Below are 18,862 nucleotides of genomic sequence, written 5' to 3'. Positions count from 1 at the left end.
CCCTGTTGAGAGCGACCGCCTGCGGGCAGCCCCGGGGTGGGCCGCGCCGGGCTGCCCGCTCTCGCGGCCTGAGAGGAGGTGTGTGGGAGGGCCCAGGGGTGACGAAGCCTCAGCAAAGCCTGAGCAAAGGCCAGGGCTTCGGTCAGGGCCTAGCAGAGTCGCGGGGCAGGGAAGGCCCGCAGGGCTGAGGCAGGGAACTCCTCTGTGTCGGAGGAGCTGGCCGCTCTGCAGGCTGAAGGAGATCCTTGGAAGGCTTTGCAGGCGGCTCTAAACGGCCAGAAAGAGTTCGCTGAGGCCCGAGGCACTGGTGGTGGGCTGGGAAGTGGCACCCCCTCCCCCGCCAATGCCAGGCGCGAAGGCGGCATCCTCCTCTGCCCGCAGAGAACTACAGTTCCCAGAAGGCAGCGGGGGCTCAGGCTCGCGCGCATGCGCGGGAGTGTTGACGGGCGGCCAATGCCCCGCCCCTCCCTCGACGGCGCACCACCTCGCAGCGGTGACTGTCTGCGGCGCTCCGCCAACGGCGGGCTCTGATTGGCCGRGGCGGCCGTTGSGACGGTTTCSGGGGGGGGGGTGGGGGGGAGGAGAAGCAACATGGCGGCGGAGAGCGGAGAGGGACCGCAGGAGATGATGGAGGGTGAGAGCCCGCCGGGCGCCGGCACGGCCGCGGCCGCTGAGGGGGCGGGGGCGGGCGGCGCTGGGCCGTTGTCGCTCGGCGGGGCGGCTGCCGGGCCCTCCGCCGTGCGGGGGGCGGGGAGGGGGACGCCGCCGCCGCTGTTGGTCCCCGGGGGCAGCTGCCCGTTGGGGTGGGGGGCCTGCGGGCCGAGGAGGGCCGGCGGCCTGTGGCGCAGGTGTTGTTTGGGGCACGACGTGATGCGGCCCCCTCCTCCCCCCTTCATTGGGAGCTTCGCGCGCGGGAGGTGACCGAAGTGGGTTGGTGGAGATGACCTAAAAAGCGACGGTGATAGCAAGCGGCACCCTGGCATGGCGCTGCTCCTCCTCGGTCGCCCTGGGAGGGGAGTGTAAAGGCCGAGGGGTGTCTGTGCGCTGCGCACAGCGAAGAGCCCCCGCTCCCCCGGGGCCAGGGTGGTCGCGGAGTTGTGACCAGGGAAAGGATGGAGCGGTCAGGCTGGGGAGACACTTGCTTTATCTACAGGGATTTTTTTTTTTTGAAGCCTTTACTCATGTCATTGGTACTGTTGTACGAGATATTGATTTATTTTTTTTCCTAAAAGCTCTTTAAATGTAATGATAAATGTAATAATAAAATATAATTCCATCTCCGTAATCTTTGGATTTGCACTCCTTTGATCTAAGAAATTTCCTTTTTCCTCCAGTCTTCTTCCCAGATTGTTGGTTTTAGGAAGATCTGAAGGGAGGAAAAAGTGCATCCAAAATCAAACTAGAAACAAGGGGTAAGAGGCCTTTTATTTAAGACTAAACCTTTAATTTAGTTAACTTAGGATTTCTACTAACTGCATAGTGGTGTACATGAGTCCTGGTTATTATCTTTGCTTGCTACTTCTCTGCTCCACTCACAAAAGTAGCCTAAATCTCCTGTTATGTATCTTATACAGTTGATAAGCGGATTGAATCGGAGGAGTCAGGAGATGAAGAAGGGAAGAAGCAAGCAGCTTGCCTAGTAACAGACCTCAGTCAGCAGAGCCTGAGAGACGAGCAGAATGGCGAGAACTCCACAGGTACCCAGCCAATCTAATTGGCCACCCTAGGAAGGGTGGCCTTACTTACAGCGGTATCTGTGCATCATTCCTTTGTATTTTTCATGGCTATATGTGATATCTGTATTATTACATGAATTTTTCATAGAGCTCTTTTTAAAAAACTAATGGTAAGGTACTCATTGATAGAACAAAGCTGCCTTTCTTTTATGGAAAGGTGCTGCAAATGTTCATTAGAAACAAAAAAGGAACAGTTCTTTGTATCTCTGGTTTAGTGTATGTAGCTATTTACTTTTAAATTGCTGGATTTCTTTGAAACGCAAAGGAGACTATTTCTAGATAGAGTGAAGGAAGCTTTCAGTCATTATTTTAAAAACCTTTAAAAGATGTTTCAAAATATTTGCCTCTGTATGTTTGAATCCTCTTGACTTAGAACTCCTACTGCTATTTCTGCTGTTTATATTACTGTAATGTGGTAGAATTTTTGACAGGCTTTTTTTTTTTTTTTAAGCTTGTACGTGTTTGATAAAGGTTTGGGTTTTTTCGTAACTTGCTTAGACTCAATTGGAGCAAATCCATCTCTGACGATCCTCTGAAGACTTGTCGACTTTAACTAAACCTCTAGTGCTTGTTGGTGGATGTTGGACTAAAAAGAGTTAAATCTCTAATAGATCTAAAGTGAGTCCTAGCTAATAATTTTAGATATAATAACATCCTTTTGAAGAACATATTAAAGTAACTATAGGTCTGGAAATGAAAGTGAAATAATGCAGCAATGTTTTTCTGCAGCATTTTTTTTGACTATTCCTCTTTTACAGATCCCTTTTAACCACATCCTTTAGAATTTGCAAAATTATTTCCCAAAACAGTAAATTATTGTGAGAATTTGAACTCTCATTTCCTAATAAAATGATCTCAGTCTAGCTATAATTCCCTGTTAACATATAGTTTTCTATGATTACTGGCAAAATGGTGTGATGATGTCTGTCAAAATGCACGAGCACATCTTGCAAATTGTAGAGCCCAGGCACTATATGGACGGTAAAACCAAGCAGATCAGTCAGTCATTGTTTTCTTTTGCACACACACAGCATTTTGAACATTAATTCAGCTAACATTGTTTATCTGCACATTTAAAGTTATATTTTGTATGTTGTTTCCTCTGGGAATTATAATATTAAAGGGAAGACTTCCAATGTCCTATTTTCATTACAAATTGAAGCAGGAACAGAATTCAGGTTTGATGGGTGGATTATACTGAGAACTATTTAAGTTAATAACTGTGTTGTCATTTCTTCTTCTTCCAAACCGATAGGATTCAGCAGATTTCAACTAGAACAGAGACCAAGCAGGGGAAATAATTTTGGAACATTTGAATTAGTGTCAGTAGCCAGCTTCTGAGTTGCCCAGTTCGTTGAAAAATGAACAGTTTTCCATGCTTTCCACAGAAGAACATAGAGAAAACTCAAGCAGCTGCAATTTCAAATTTTTCATTCAGCTAATTCTCTGAAGAATAGCAGCTCTGTTTAGGAAGCCTATAACTTAGCTATATATAATATTTTTCATGCATATGCAGTTAAAGAATGCAGTTAGGCTTTTGGTTGCATTAATGCTTGTGGTACTGTGGAATTACATAACTCCGTAACTACTGTTCCGTATTGCGGATCTCATGTTCCCCAGATGTAGCCTTTTCCCTGCATCTGCAAAGCTGTGTAGGTTACAGGCATCCGTTTCATTAAAAACTCAGTTAAGTAGCTTCACTGCTAGAACAATGTTTTTTTTCCCCTTTGAGAAACCCTGATACATTTAAAAATTGTGGCCATAGGAAATTGTCTACTTGAATGCCCACAAGTGAAACTGCGCTTTGGTTTGTAGAAATGACTGTAGAAGGGGCAGTTTAGGGCTCTTTGTGTTTTGTATTTATTTGGTTCGTAAACAAAACAATTTTTGGTCAGTTCATGGTCAGTAAATCCTCTAGAACTGTTGTTTTCTTGCTAATATGTTCTTTAGAGTAAATATGTACACTGATTTTTTTTTTCCTTTTTTTTTTTTTTGGTACCAATATTGATCTATCCATGTTGTAAGTGTATAAATCTCACTGCTTAGTCTGTTAGGTGGAGAAGATTTTATCCTGTACCTAAAATTTATGAAAATCAGCTTCACTGCAGGAAAATTTTTGCCTTTGTGTTCAGGTTTAAATTCCTCTTATTGTTGTGAATTCAGCGTATGTATGTTTGCTGTGTGATTCTGACTGTTAGGAAGCAGTGGGGCTTTGGTTTTGTGCCTCTGGAGTTGTGTGCTTCTTGCCCACACTGACTCTGCCAGTGTGCTGGACTAAAATCTATCTATTGCTAAGATACCAGTCTTGTTAAAAGGCTGCTGTTTCTAAATCAGATGTGTTGTATTTGTCTTGCCTTTGCTATGGCATCTTTTTAGATCTTTGGGGATTTGTTGGGAATTTTCTGGAGATAATGAATGTCTTCTGTCCTATAATAATCCTTCGGAGACTGTCAGTTTCTTCATAGTGAGAAAGAGAGGACTTGTATGGAGGAGGAAGGAATTAAGGTGTGACTGCTTGTTGGTTTTTAGTATAGTTGATTAAAACAAATTACACTAGTAATCTTTGCTAGTAGATAACTCCTTTCGTGTACTGTATCTGCACTGTTTGCTCATACAAAGGTTGTATGTGAAACACGGCGTAAGCAGCTCAAGTGTTTGTGTAATACAGAATTTTATTGCTCCTTGAGATGCCATGGGTAACTAGACATGGGTTATAAAGTCAAATGTGTTTTGTGCCAGTAAATTCTCTATCCAAATGCTAGTAACAGCACCGCATATATCCACAAGTGTTTGAAGAAATCAGTGGCTGTAAATCATTGTTACGAAAAATCTCTCTACAAACTGGTGAGGACTCTTTCTTTCTTGTTGAGCCTAGACTACATCACCTTTTGATCTATTGGTCCAGTCACTCAATATCAAAAGGTGAAAATAGGAGGAGGAGGAGGAGGCAGTATTTTACTTGCATTTCTAAAGTGCTCTCAGAGCTGTTCATCAGCAGATCCTAGTGTAATGTATTTAACATAAACATTTGGTTTTGGCAGTATTAGTAGTCCGTAGTGGACTGAGAAATATGTATGTTTTGTAGAGAAACTTGTCAGCCAAAAAATGTTTGAGGAATAAAGTTTTTCACCAAATTATCTACTAAGTGCATTGTTGGCTTTTAATGTTGAAGAACTTACAAGTCTCAAAGGGAGAAGTTCCTTTACCATGAAAACTGTGACTTATTGCTGGTGCAGCTTAATTCAAGGGGAACATTTTAGGGAGGGTTGTTTTGTTTTGTTTTAATATGATCTCTCAGATCTTGTTCTGAACTTGGACTGTATCCCTGTTGGCCATAAATTCAACTAGGCTACTTGTTTGTCTTGGAGTTTTCCATTTGCAGCATCTTGCGTCCTAGCAATGGGTCAAGTAGGTACAGCTTTGGTAGCAGCAGGACAGTATATCCCACTCCTCTGCTGGAGTGCATCACTCCTGATCTGGAAGAATAGTAGGGGAAAAGAACTGTTGTCCACTACTAAAATGCTGTTAGGCATACATATTTTGTCAGTTTTGGTGGTGTTTCGATAAATACACCCAAACGACCGGCTTGTTTCACACCTTCAAAATATGAATTATGCTTCCTGTTAGTTTATGCTATATATGGTATTAGAAGATGAGGACAGAGGATTGTGTTTACGCTTAAATTTCATGAGTCAGTTCAGTGAGGGCTGTCCCCTGTTTGAATTCCCTGGGGGGAGCAAGAGACCAAATACAGCAAGGCAAATGACTGTGAAGCAACTGAAACCGGTTAAGCCCTGCTATGGAAAATGCCAAGCGTCTGTAAGACAAGCACTCGTTAAGGGTACGAGTTATTTGGCATTTATGTGGCTGTTGTAGCCATGCTGGACTGTAAAAATAGTTATTATTTCTGGATTAATGGAATGAGCTTGCATGTGGTAATGCAGGAGTTAATTCAGAATCTTTGTACTTAGGACTGTAATTAAAGATTTTTGTGGTGTTCTTTCAGTGGTACATGCAGAGACTATACATAAACAACATGCAGCCTGTTTCCACTTCATATCTATCTTGCAAAGTCTAATTAGACTTTCCTTCTGAAATTGATGCAACCAGCACACCATCCCCAACAAATGGGAATCAGGCATGAATTATTCAACGTGAATTTATCCACTAAACTCCACTCCCTCTTGTGCTGTGCTAGAAGTACAGCAAATGTTGGGCTGTCTTCCAGAGCTGTAAAAGCATTTCCCAAGAAAATGTAAGCGGTGTGATAAACAGTGTTTTCTAGCATATTAGTGTGTTCATTTAATAAACAAAAAAGGGAGATCCAGGCAAAATTGTGCACAACGGTGATGGAAATTGGTAATATTTATGAATGAAAAGCTCAAGGGTGGGATTGTTGTGGTTCTTGGTTGTGGTTGGTGCTGCTCTAGGTGATACAGGTGTGCTAGGTTTGTTCTTGGCAGCACTGCTTCAGATTGAGAAGAAACCCTTTGGATGGTAACTCTTCAGAGGGATGATGGTGGGGTGGTAAGGGAGACAGGGAAAGGAATCTTGCCAAAAATCAGTTTTAAGCCAGCATTATTTACCAGCCCTCCATGCAGAGTGGGTGAGGTGCTGTTCTTTCTGTGCCTTGCCTCTGGGCATGAAATCCTGTTGTAGAGGAAGCTTTTGTTGATGACTAGATGTCATGATGAGAGCCAGATAGTCTGGTGCATTAAAAATGCACTTCACCTATCTTAACTGTGCATCTTGTGTGTTATTTCTTCAGAAGAGTATTTGTTTCCCTTTTCTGTCCATTTGCTAGCCACTGTAACTTCACCATTAACTGTCATGGAGCACAAGTTTATAATGTATTTGCTTCTGCTGCAGGAGAAGCAGAGACGCCGGTGGACATGGAGACAATTAGCCTGGACCCAGAAGCTGAGGTGAGACAGATTTTTTTTTTCTCATAAGAATTTAACACAATACAAAGGAAAAGTCAGCAAATGAAAGTGTGAAAGTCGGTTAAAAGATACAGTTCCTCCAAAGATACAGGCTGTCGTGATCCTCACCAGAGTTGGTTCAGAGGTTTTTTAGACAAGAAGTAAAGATGTTTTATTCTTAATCAACTGCTGAAACCTTTCGTTAGTCATTTTGAACTTCAGAATAAGCAGGGAGACACTGAAAATGGGGGCATGCTGCAAGCATTAGTGATGTGATAAAGCTTTTGTGAGAATATCTTTAATGAGCTGGCTGCTACTGAAAGACCCGTGATTCATGACGGGCACAGCCAGTTACTGGCCTTATGCCTTGGTGTAGGCAGCTGCATGAGCCTGTCAGCTGGTGGATTGCTGAGCTTGGGTGGTAAGGTGCATTTTTTCTTTTCTTGACTGGTTTGCAACACCAGAATACCTGGGGGCTAGACAGTACAGATATGCATCAGTTGATGCAGAGTTATGTTCACAAAACTGTCAGTGGTCTCTGTTCATCTGAGGTCTGGAGCTGGAAATTGCAAAGTTTGTCCCAGTTAAGCCCCGACGAAGCAAGTTTGAGAATTTTATGTAGTACATTATTCCTTCTGGACCATAGAATTTGTCTTTCTAAGTAAATTCAGAATTTTTTTTGTTGAAACAAAACTCATACTCATGAGAGGGCCTCATGCTGTCGCCCTTCCACGGATGGTGTTTGCAGTTGAGAAGCTAAGGCCGTGTGCTTCATCTGTGATGATAAAATCATCTGCCAAACCAAATCTTTATGAGTTCTTTGAAAGGTTTCTTTAATGAACTATGTAGTTTGTAAGACTGTAATTTTCCTTAGAACAAGGTACTAAGTTGGTTTTTGAAGACTGTTCTGGAACAGCCGCTGAATCCCTCTGACCTCCATTTCTCTTTCAGGATGTTGACTTGAATCATTTCCGAATTGGGAAGATAGAAGGATTTGAGGTGCTCAAGAAAGTGAAGGTAAGCTCTAAGGAATAAAGACTGTCCTGTGGAGCTGGAGATTTTGCTAAACTGACCTATAAGAAAACCAGTACAGGGTGTCCTTTTGACTGAGATTCTGATGAGTTTGCTTTGTGTTGGACTGAAGAAGGTAACGTTTGCCCATTTGTCAAGTCGTAGCCAAAGTCCTGGGGTTCTGGAAGCTGGTGTTGAAAGAGGATGAAATGAGGCATCAGGGATCATCCTAAGATATGAATTATGTATTTGCACAGCCCACTTAACATAGAATAATTTGGGTTGGGAAGGAAAGGACCTCTGGAGGTCTTTAGTCAACCTCTGTTTAAATAGATCTAGTTAGAGCATGTTGCTGAGGGCCTCATCCAGTCAAGCTTTGCTTCCAAGAATGGAGACTCCACAACTTCTCTGGGCCCCTATTACAGTATTTGACCAACTTAATATTAGAATTTTTCTTTTAATAGAGTAGAAATAAAACAAGAAAAGATTCTGTAAAAACAGAAAACCTCAACAACAACTTACGGATAAACCAGAAAGCTTATTGTCTGTATTCCAAAAGGCAGTGCATGCGGTCATTCATATCTATTTTCCTGTTTGTTTTTAAACTTTTTCCCAACTATTAGACTCTGTGTCTGCGTCAGAATTTGGTTAAGCGCATTGAGAACCTGGAGCAACTGCAGACCCTGCGGGAGCTGGATCTCTATGATAATCAGATACGGAAGATCGAGAACTTGGAGGCTCTGGCAGAACTTGAGTGAGTCTAGGGTGATCACTGGGCTTGGGCTAAGGATTGTTTGTCACTGAATTACTCATGCTGTACTTACTCCTGCCTTTATCATGCAGGCCTTTTCCTTGGGATTCATTTGAGTGCTGTGTGAAAGACAGTGTCTGTTGTCCATGGGGATTTGACTTGTGTGATGAACTAGTTTCATTATCCTGGAGCTCGTCGGGGACAGCCAAAAATGAAATGGGTGCTGCATAAGGCAGCTGGATTGATAGGTGCTGGCAGTGATTTTTTTTCTACCCTGTGCTTCCCACAGCTGTAATTGTTTCATAGTTGCGGGAGGCCTTGACCTTGTCCTGTTAGAGGCAGATGTGCTGGATGCACACTTTTCTCAAGAATACACAATAACGAAGATCGATTTCCTCCCACGGTGGCAGCTCCAAAACTGGGCATAGTGATATCTTTCATTTGCACATGAAAGTGGGGTTTTTTTTTGTTTTTTCATCTTCTGATAGGCCGTAGAAATATTTTGAAGGCTGGATTTGTTGTCATTTATAGTTTTTTTTTTTTTTTTAAAAAAAAAAAAAAAGACAGTTTGACTGTAGCTTCAAAGGCTAGTGGAGTACTTGATCTCTGCAGATAGTGGGATTTCCCACCAGTTTACAAGCACCTCTTCCAAAATCATCTGTTCCTCCTGGACTGAAGAGACTTTTATTTTGTTTTTTCTCAGGATCCTGGACATCTCATTTAATGTTCTCCGACAAATTGAAGGACTAGATCGGCTTACTCAGCTTAAAAAACTCTTCCTTGTCAACAACAAAATTGGCAAAATTGAGAATTTAAGTAACTTACAGCAGTTACAGATGTTAGAGTTGGGATCCAATCGAATCCGGGTAGGTTCACTGTACAAGATGTTAGCTGAGGAGTTTTGTGCTCTTAGACTTCTGAAAGTGCACTGCATTGACTTCTACATGCAATTTTGCTCTTTTGATTGTTCTAGTCATTTAATGTGTAATTGCTTATTGCTATGCATGCTGAATCCTCCAATTATGTATGTGTTTAGTGCATGGCTACTAAATTACTGTTTATGAATTTCTCTTAAATGACCTCATGCAACTCCTGTGCCTTTTGCAGATGAGTTTCCTTTTGGTAGAGAGCCAAACCTTGTTTTCTCTTACCTTCCTACAGGCTGGCAGTCTGCCTGCTTCTATTTTATAAAACCTATTAAATTCAAATTTAATTCTAGTTTCAGATTTGTATGTGCAATTGATAACTTATAGTTAAGTCCATCTCAATCAAGAAAAAGATTTTCCTGAAGCTTCACTCTGAAGTGCTTCATAAACCTGATACTGCACTGCTGACTACCTGGTCAAGTTTTTTTACAGTGTAATTTGTGACCTTTCCAATTTTGTTCACTTGAAATCTAGCCCACTTAAAAAGGGAGGCAATTCTGAGTACTCCCTCTCCTGTCAGTAAGGTATGCTTTTCTGCATTTTTCCTAACTCATAAGAGAATTGGTGGAACAGACAATGCAAAAGACTTGCAGCATGCAAAGTAAACTATTTTAAGAAATGCTTTCAATTATTTTCATTTTAAAAAATATTTCTAACAAATGAGTGAGTTCCAAACTGAAAATTATTTAAGTTGACATTCTTCCATTGCAGTCTCATTCTTTGGAAAATTGCTTGTTATGCTGAAAGAGCAATCTAGGAAAATATTTATTTGTCTTTTGTTGCAAAGGCCATAGAAGCACATTTCTCTTTCTAGAAAAGAAGGAAAGTTCAGCTACTGTAACAGTCTTTCTTTGTATTAAGGCAGAAATATTTGCTGCTTTTATAGAGTGGCTAGAATTTTTCTTGCTGCTAATGCTGAGTTGGATCCATTTGGCTTCCAGCTGAAGAAATTATTACTTTGGAAATGAAATGACTTAAGGGAATAAATCTAGAGTGTGAGAACATCAGCCAGATGAGTGCTTAGAAACATTGTAGTTTGCATAGGCTAGGGAAAATGACCTACGGAGATCAGGAGAGAGATGCAGTTTCCTTAGGCAGAAACCCAACAGGCTACTGCTTCTTACATGTTGAAAGCTGAGCTAGGCAAAACTTGTACTTTATTTCATATCTAAGAATCACTACCTTGTGCAGAAAAAATTAAGTTTTTTTTGTGTTGATGTTTAGGCAGTTCATTGCCACCATTGTTGTCAAGCCAAAGAATATCTTTGGCTGATTATTTTTACATGTATTTTTCTCAGTGTTGAACCTGTGTGTACAGAAACAAACCAACACCAAAGAAATGCAACTCCTGTTATTTGGGGGCAGCTAGAACTGGTTCTGTTGGAACAGTAACCCAGCTACCTGCTTTTTGCAACTGGGCCTGTCCTTCACTCTGCAGGGTAATAACCTATGGACTATCTGCTCAGGCGGTGTTCTCAGCGCTGGAGTGCCTGATGCTAATCCCCTGTGCGTTAGAGTTACTGCGCTAATGTTACCTTAGTTGCTTTGCTGTAAAACTCTAATCTTTCAGCGCGCTTTTAGCCTGGAGTCAGTCATGACTTGCTAAACACTCATAGTTCTGTCTTTATTATGCTAATGTTGGGGAAGCAAATTTTATGCGTGAGCTGTTTTTTTTTCCCCAAAATTGAACTGAGGCAAGCGTTTCTTTATTTGCTGTCCTAATTCTTTTCCTTGCATCTATCTATCCCATGCTCTCACTTAAGTGTGGCCTTTTTGTAACTTTAAGTAGCACACTTTATTTATTTTTGTCCCCATCTGGTTAATTCTCAACATCCTCAGAACCACAAGCCTTTCTTCCCTACTGCCAGGATTTGGGGAATTTCCACTAAGAAATGTATCTATTTTCTTGCAAGGCCAAAACGGGTAGTTCTGCAGGCTAGAAGGAATGTGAATTCCAGTATGTGCTGATAAACAGCTTATGTTGAATCTGTTGGCTATTCTGGAATAGATGTTGAAAAGCTTCTTTCCTTTCCAAAGTGCATCTATAAGATGTAGTGTGTATGTGTTTCTGTCCATCTTCCTCTTCTATCCTGTGTGTGTGTATACGTGCACATGTGTGTGCAAAGACATTATCAGGACTCCGCGGCCTGTCTCATTAACACTACTGCTCTCTGAAACTCTTCACCAGACAAGAAGGAAAAACTGAAAAGTCAAAAGGTACTTGAGCACAGAGGCACAGCTGTGTGTGTATCTTATATTGTTTTTTTTTTTTTTTTTTTNTTTTTTTTGTGTGTGTGTGTGTGTGTGAGCTGAAGTCCCTATTTAAAACTCTCTTCCAGTGGTAGTTCTTTGCCTTTGACGTAAAGGAGACTATTCCCCTGCAAAAATCCACAGTGTTTTCTTTCCTTCTGTTTATAGGAGTCTTTTCTAAGCCCCCCTCCCTCTTTTTTCCCCTTATATATTCCTCCCTCCTATTCATGCTTTCTTTTGCCCCTTCCATTGTAAGTAGAGGATTTGGTTCAACACCTCACAGAGATTCTTAGCGCCTCCCACTGAAGGCTGAGCTCACGGCTTAGATTAGCATAGCGTGTATGTTGTGCTAGTAGCAGGTATATTCGACACGTGCATCATCATTACCTTTAGATACACCCATGAGACAGTTAACCTTGCTATGGCACAGAAGCTGGTGTGCAGAGAAGTTAAACAGCTTGCCTCTGGGTTATGTTTATCCGTGGTCAGGATTAAATTTGGGAATTCTATTTTCTCCTCTCAGATGCTTCTTCCATTCACTAGTAACAGATTTTCTTGTTTCACAAACAAGTATCCCCTGCTCTGGATACACCTGATGTCCCCAAGAATGTCATGTCTAGCACACTCTGAGCCTCTTCCTTCTCTGCTGTTGCTGCCTGGATTGTGGAGACGACAGCCAGGACAAGCTGACGTGACCCCTGATGAAAGTCAGTGAGCAATAGTGCCACAAGGCAGCTGTCACTGCACAAAGCCCTGCACTTGCTGTGCTCTTGGGCCATGAGGAAGGCCCTACCTTGTCCATGCTTTGTGTTGTGGAATTGACAGGCTTGTGTTTTTTCAGGAGTGCAGCTCCGTGGGTCAAGGCTGTAATGTGCACTTTGTTGTCATCCTCCACTTAGAAACACTTTCTTTTTCCTCTTCGTTGCAGTCCAGATAGTCTGTGTTTCCTCTTCTGAAATTCTGATACTTAGAGCATGTGTTCTAGGTGTATTTGGATCACTGAGTGAAATGGGATGATGGTCCTCTCTCTGTTCCTGATGTGCTGCATCAGTAGTTGCTAGTAATGTGGATTTCTCTGCAGGTATCTTTATTTTTTTGATGCGCTGTGAGGATGTGAGGTACACTTGACATCTAAGGCTGCCTGTACAGTCCAAGCTGGAGAATATCTTGGTTACGTAGTGTTAAGTTTTAGAACCATCAGATCAGGATAACAGATTGTTTACGAGAACCAAGACATCTTAAGAAGACTGTCTATATTTTTACTATCTTAAAATGCCTTTCTTGGACTTTGTCATCTGTAAGTTGGATATCATGTTACAGCAATAACACTGTCTCCTTTGGTCATTTCACAGGCAATTGAAAACATTGACGCCTTGACTAATCTTGACAGTCTGTTCCTTGGAAAGAATAAAATCACTAAGCTCCAGAACTTGGATGCACTAACAAACTTGTCTGTGCTCAGTATACAGGTACTGATTCTACTTTGAACTCTTATATTGTCAAGGGATATGGGAACCACCCTTGTAATTTAAGATGAAGCTCTTTTGAGACTAAATGACATTGATAGACAGTGATAAAATGAGCAAAACAAATGCTTGATTTTTCTGTGAGAAGGGACAGGAAATGAATGTTCATTCCATTTCCTTCCTGAAATACAGTTTTGCAATATATTACAGTAGCATTAAATGAGTTATGACAGGGAAGTCCTTATAATGGCAGTGGGCTTAATGTTGCTGCCTCCTTCTTGAAGAAGGAAGGTGTTTGAACAAGCCTGTGCCAAGTGAGATCTGTTCATGAGCTTAGGGAAGGTTCATTCCCTTTTGGGTGGGATGAAAGATTCTGAAATAACTTCTTTCCTTGTGTGTCCTTCTCCTTTGTATGACAGCCCTAGTGCATTCTAGTATCTCTTAAAACTGTTAGTAAGAAAGTTTATGCTTTCAACATGTTGCAGCATCAGTAAGCATTTTATTTGGTTTGACATACTTTCTGCAATGTATAATTCTGTGTTGAGCTCGTGCTTGTAAGTGATGCAGCTTCCCTTCTGACCATTCCATTAAAAAGAACTACAAAGCAAATGTTAATTTGTAGGCCTGTTGTTTCTAAATAGACCAAATAGAAAACTTCCAGGCTGCAGCTTTTTGATGGAAAGGTGAGAGTCCTGTTCTTCCAAACTTGAAGACTTTGGCTTTCCTGGAATTTCCTTGTGAGTTGGTAGCACAGAGATCAAATGAACTGAGCATGCTAAATCAGTGTGGGCTATGCTACCTCCCCTTTTCTCACACCCCCAGCAGGTCATTTCTCCTTCACAGTTATACTTCAGAGAAATGCTTTTTTCTCAGTAATTCCCTTGGGTTTTGATCTATTTATGGTGGACTTAAACTGCTGTTACTATTTCAGAGCAACCGTCTGACAAAGATTGAGGGTCTGCAGAGCTTGGTGAATTTGCGTGAGTTGTACCTCAGCCACAACGGCATCGAAGTCATCGAGGGACTGGAGAACAATGTGAGCTTCCCACCAGCTCTCACTAACAGTGTGTCTGGATTGTGCTGCCCGTGGGAACTGGGCTTTTCTGGAAGTTTTTGTTCCTCAGCTTCCCCAGTTGCATGTTGGGGGTAGTGAACCTTGAAAAGAGCACAGAGATTCAAGTATTCGCTATGTTAAAATATCTTGCATATGTAAAGCTCTTACAGATCTTCTGGAATAGAATAGTTTTCGTGGTTATCTGGGGATACATCCCTCTGGGGAGGGATCTACAGAGCATGCGGTTAATCAAACAGCCTGGCTGATTTCAGCAGAGGAAGAAACTGGGTGCTGCTGCTGGCTCTCTGCTTTAATGTTTCATACAGGGGTTTGTAGATAACTAGGAGTCTTTTTCAGGAGGACGATTGGAGCTGTGGGCGAGAGGGGCAAGCTGTGGCATCTGGCTTGCCTTCTTATCAATATACTTTTCTAAGATTTCTGATGAGAATTGCCCAAACAGAAGCCTATAGTGTTTTTGTTCTCATTTAACAGTAGATGGCATTGTAGAGGAGCAGAGAAATCTAACTCAGCAGATTGTGTGCAAGGCAAAAAAGAATTTTTTTTTTTTTAACTGTTGAGCTTTCAACCTCAAAGAATCTGTGGATTGTTTTTACTCTGCCACTCAAAAGGGCACTTCTGCCCTGATCTGATTTTTAATGGATTCCTAATCATAATGTGCTATTGGGAATGTTCAGGGTTTAGAACCATTTGGCTAGCAATTGCCAGTCAGTAATTAGCTTAATTTGTGTTGCATGGCATCTGGGAGGTCAGTAACCCAGCTTAATTAAAAACAGTCTCCCTGCTATGTTTAGTCAGTGAAAACTCTTCTTGTGCTGCATGTAAACAGCTGGCAATAACGTGTCATTGCTTCTAATAACTTTCAATTCTGGGCCTGAAAAAAAAGTGGGACGGAGAAGATGAAAGGAAGTCTGGTCTAAAGTTCTTGTGTTTGCTTGTCTAGAACAAACTTACAATGCTGGACATTGCATCCAATAGAATCAAAAAGATTGAAAATATCAGCCACCTAACAGAACTGCAGGAATTTTGGGTAAGTGCAGGCTGGAGCTGCTACCTGAAACATCTGTACTATGGCAAAAGACACCCCTCTGTCGGGGAACAGCGGGAGGGCGGTTTATTTCTTAGAGTCCAGTGGTCCTTAGAGCTGTTGTAAGCTCTTTGTGTTCTGACGACTGACTTTTAGCTCTTACCAGTCCGTGTGGAAAGAGTGTGATTGTTTTGCCTGGGAAAAAGTTAAACCTGACAAGATTTTTTGCAGGGTTTTGGTTAGTAGTAACAGGCCTATACCTAGAATATAGATGCTGCTGCCAACCTGTACCTGATAAAGCCCTGCTTGTAATGGTTATAAAACAACCCTATTATGTCCTATTTCTGCAGATCTCCTCTTTCTGTAAGTCAGCATGACTGTGAAATGAGAGAAGCTGATACTGGCTCAGCACCACACCAGAGTGCGCTACCTGTTCAAAGCACATTTAGGGCAGAGTTGATGTGTTCACGTCACTGTAAATACAAAGAAAACAAAACCATCTCTGGTTTACCTCAATTCCTGTGAGGCAGATAACTGTTTAAGGTTGATTTTGTTTCTGTGTGACATCCTAAACTGCTAAGCCCTTTGCCGTTCACAACTACAGTCAAGAACTTTATAGAGACTCCCTTTCTGAAATATCAGTGCCCTGCTGTAATTGGGAGCTGCTAATGTTTGGGGGAAAGATAACAGACCCTCATGGGTTGCAGATCTTCAGCTCTCATAGAGTTCTTACGAGTCAGGGCTGAGAATAAGAGTTGTACTGCTTAATGCTTGTCATCTGGACTTTGTTATTTACACTTCTGGGCAAAGGCAGTGATAGAAGAACTAGAAAGCAGTTGCAAATGAAATCTAGCTAGAGCCTGGTGTCTAGGCTGCTTGGACTATTTTTTTACAACGTAGCACTGCTTAGACTGCTAGTGGTGTTACCTGACCCTACCGGCTCCAGGAGGAACTCTGTGTAACAGGAACTGAGCAGCCTGTTTAACATGACATCTTCCAGGCAGTAGACTTGAGAGAGTACAACGTGGCTGCTGTGGGACCAGTTGTCAATCTTTGCAACTTGCTGTGATCTTCTTTTTTGAACTCTGCTGCTGTTCTGTTTATACAAGAAGGTGTTGTGCAACTGTTTCCATTTGCTTTGCAGAAGGTAAAGGCAGGATCCAGTCTTCATTAGACTACTTCTGCAAAAACACTGGTACTTTAAGAGTCCTTTACCAAAGCAGAGCATTGGCCAAGATCTGGTAGCTGTGTCCAGCTCCTTTCCCCAGCTGAACCTAAAAGAATGCTCTCCTATTCTTTTTGTTTTTCCTTTTTTTTTTTTTTTTTTTTTTTTTTTTCCCTTTCTCTATTTTACACTGTTAAAACACTGTTAAAAAAAGTTTTTAACACTGTTAAAAAGCTTATATTCTTCTTGATTAAAAAGCTAGGCAGAACTTTCTTTGGTACATGCAAGTATTGTTTCTATTTATTTGTTTTCACTGACTGAAGAGGTGAAACCACATAACCAAGTTCTTTAATGTTAATCTCAAAGAAACAGAATTCCAAATCCTAGATACTGCAGGAATCTTCTAAATTTTTCCCAGTGTTGTCTCGGTGGAGGAATCAGATCTCAGTCAAGTGACTTTGAAACGATGTTGGGATGAGCTATAGCAGAGTGAAGAGCTAGTGGATTTTCTTCACAGTATTAGTCTGTGGTCTTAACTGAAAAAATGTCTTTTACTGGAACACTGGCAGTCCCAGTGATGGAGCAGTTTCCTTTCACAAAACTAGATAGGAGGAGGCAGCTTGAGAAAATAGAGCTACTTATATCCCGCGCAACCTACAGGGTGCACATAGTTTTTCATCTACTGTGGGAGCCTGATGTGAGGAAGAACAGCTGTTGAGAGAGGCCAGAGCCAATGCATTGGTTTTTCTAAGTTGGTATTGTTGTAGGAACTGCCCATGCATCCAAGAGCAGAGGATGGCTGAAGTCTCTGATTCCTTGCAGGGCAATTGAACTATTCAGCCTCTTTCATGGCAATTTCTTTGTAGAGCAAACAAAGAGGCAGCTCCCATGCTGATGTGAGGAGGACCTGAATCTGGAAGCTTGGTGCCATCTTTGGACTGCAGAAACAATTTTTTGGGGGAAATGATGTAAGGAGTGGGAAAACAAGCACTTTCCAGATCAGTTTTGGATCTTTTCTCACGTTCCCAAGGACAAGTCATGGAAGTAAAGATAGATGTCACAATGGAAAAAATCTTGGCACAGGAGTTTCCAACCCTTAAATGAACAACTTATGGCCTGGGATGCTCGTATAAAGACACTGCCCCAGCATCACGCTGAGTCCTTTCAAGTGTACCTGTCAGACCAAGTACACTATCTGTAGGGTGGAGTGTTTGACCTGCAGCCCAAGACTGTGCATAAGTTGGTAAAGGTTAGGAAGGAAGTGCAACAGAAAAGATTATCTTGGGTTCCAGAGGGAAAAGGATCATTTAATCAGGGATTTCTTACCTGCATTTGAAGATCATACAGGTTACTGCCACTGAGTAAATACTCCTTGTGAGCAGCATTAGTCTGGCTAGGTTCTTGCTAACCAGGCATTGCTGGAAGTATTTGTTTGTGTGAGTGTGTGTATATGTGCTCTGCAGATGAATGATAATCTCATCGAGAGCTGGAGTGACCTGGATGAGCTGAAAGGAGCCAAGAACTTGGAAACTGTATATCTGGAGCGAAACCCCTTGCAGAAGGATCCCCAATACCGGCGCAAAATCATGTTGGCCCTCCCGTCTGTTCGGCAGATCGATGCCACGTTTGTTCGATTCTGAACCTCCTGCTGCCTGCCCTCTTCTCCTGCCCTCCTTGGAGAAATGTCCCTGCTGGGTTTTTTATCCACTTACCACTCCCTAGGTCTTCAGTACACTGACGCTCGCAAAACAAATGGTCAATAAAAAGCACTGAATACGAGATCTTGTGTACAATGCACTCATTGTTTTTGAAATGTTATTATTATTAAATCTTAACACAAGAGACTTCCTTGTGCTTCTGTCTGTTATTTATGTGGGAAGTTTTGGCAGCAAGTGTTTGCAACAGACTGAAGCATTTCTGGCTGGAGCTGCTTGCTGACTTCCATTGATTCTGTGATACGTCTCCAGGTCAGTAACATCCTTGCAAACAGTGCTTTCTCTGGTCCAACATTCAAATCCAGGTTCAGAGGTGATCTGTAAAAATATGATAAGACAGTGACATTGTTGCCATGGGAAAGAATCTTACAAAGATGCTCACCCAGCTTAGCAAATCTGAGCCAGAGCTAAGCATCTGCTCCCAAAACTCCAGGGAGGGGGGAGAGTTAGACTTTCTATAGCAGTTCTTATTTGCGAGAAACAGAGCTACAAGGTTATTATAGAGAGGGCTGAGAAAAATAGTTTGAGGTATGAAAGCTGTGTGGGTATGTGCATGCCACATGAATGAACTGCCAGCCCTGAGAAAGCCACCAGTGATATGACTTTCATGTTTAAATGTAGAGCTGTAGTCTGAGGTGAGAACTGGAATTAAAAAAAAGCAGGATTCAGAAGGGATTCTTCTTGAGGAGGTGAAGAATCTAGTCCATTCTTGCACATTTCTTATTGGTGGTTATGATCCTGTTTGCCTCTTGATTTCTCAGGATTTGTCAGAGCAAAGTACAGATAGCATGGCAAGTATCTCCTGCTTCCTGGGCTGCAGT

At 42.0% G+C, this 18,862-nt stretch overlaps 1 protein-coding gene across 2 annotated transcripts; it reads left to right on the top strand.

The window, feature by feature from the left end:
• Nucleotides 1-570: 570 nt before the first annotated feature.
• Nucleotides 571-18,170, top strand: PPP1R7 (protein phosphatase 1 regulatory subunit 7). 2 transcript variants are annotated; one of them, XM_085311170.1, is made up of 11 exons: nucleotides 575-634; nucleotides 1,335-1,412; nucleotides 1,575-1,697; nucleotides 6,606-6,661; nucleotides 7,610-7,675; nucleotides 8,293-8,423; nucleotides 9,124-9,286; nucleotides 12,949-13,065; nucleotides 13,994-14,098; nucleotides 15,078-15,164; nucleotides 17,790-18,170. In XM_085311170.1, exons 4-11 carry the CDS (start codon nucleotides 6,629-6,631, stop codon nucleotides 17,964-17,966), a joined length of 879 nt encoding a protein of 292 aa, XP_085167296.1. In that variant the 5' UTR covers nucleotides 575-634; nucleotides 1,335-1,412; nucleotides 1,575-1,697; nucleotides 6,606-6,628; the 3' UTR covers nucleotides 17,967-18,170. The 2 variants fall into 2 exon arrangements, with proteins under 2 accessions (XP_085167294.1, XP_085167296.1); XM_085311168.1 differs by lacking the exon at nucleotides 1,335-1,412 and having other exon boundaries at nucleotides 571-634.
• Nucleotides 18,171-18,862: the final 692 nt, after the last annotated feature.

Source organism: Rhea americana, unplaced genomic scaffold (genome assembly GCF_003343005.1).
Source record: "Rhea americana isolate MKP2758 unplaced genomic scaffold, rheAme1 scaffold_334, whole genome shotgun sequence".
Lineage (NCBI taxonomy): Eukaryota > Metazoa > Chordata > Aves > Rheiformes > Rheidae > Rhea > Rhea americana.
This window is presented reverse-complemented; position numbering and strand designations above follow the sequence as displayed.

Coding starts and splice junctions, on each gene's coding strand:
- PPP1R7 (XM_085311168.1), top strand. CDS start 592: ATGGCGGCGGAGAGCGGAGAGGGACCGCAGGAGATGATGGAGG. Junction 635..1,574: donor ACCGCAGGAGATGATGGAGG/GTGAGAGCCCGC, acceptor TATCTTATACAG/TTGATAAGCGGATTGAATCG. Junction 15,165..17,789: donor CAGAACTGCAGGAATTTTGG/GTAAGTGCAGGC, acceptor TGTGCTCTGCAG/ATGAATGATAATCTCATCGA.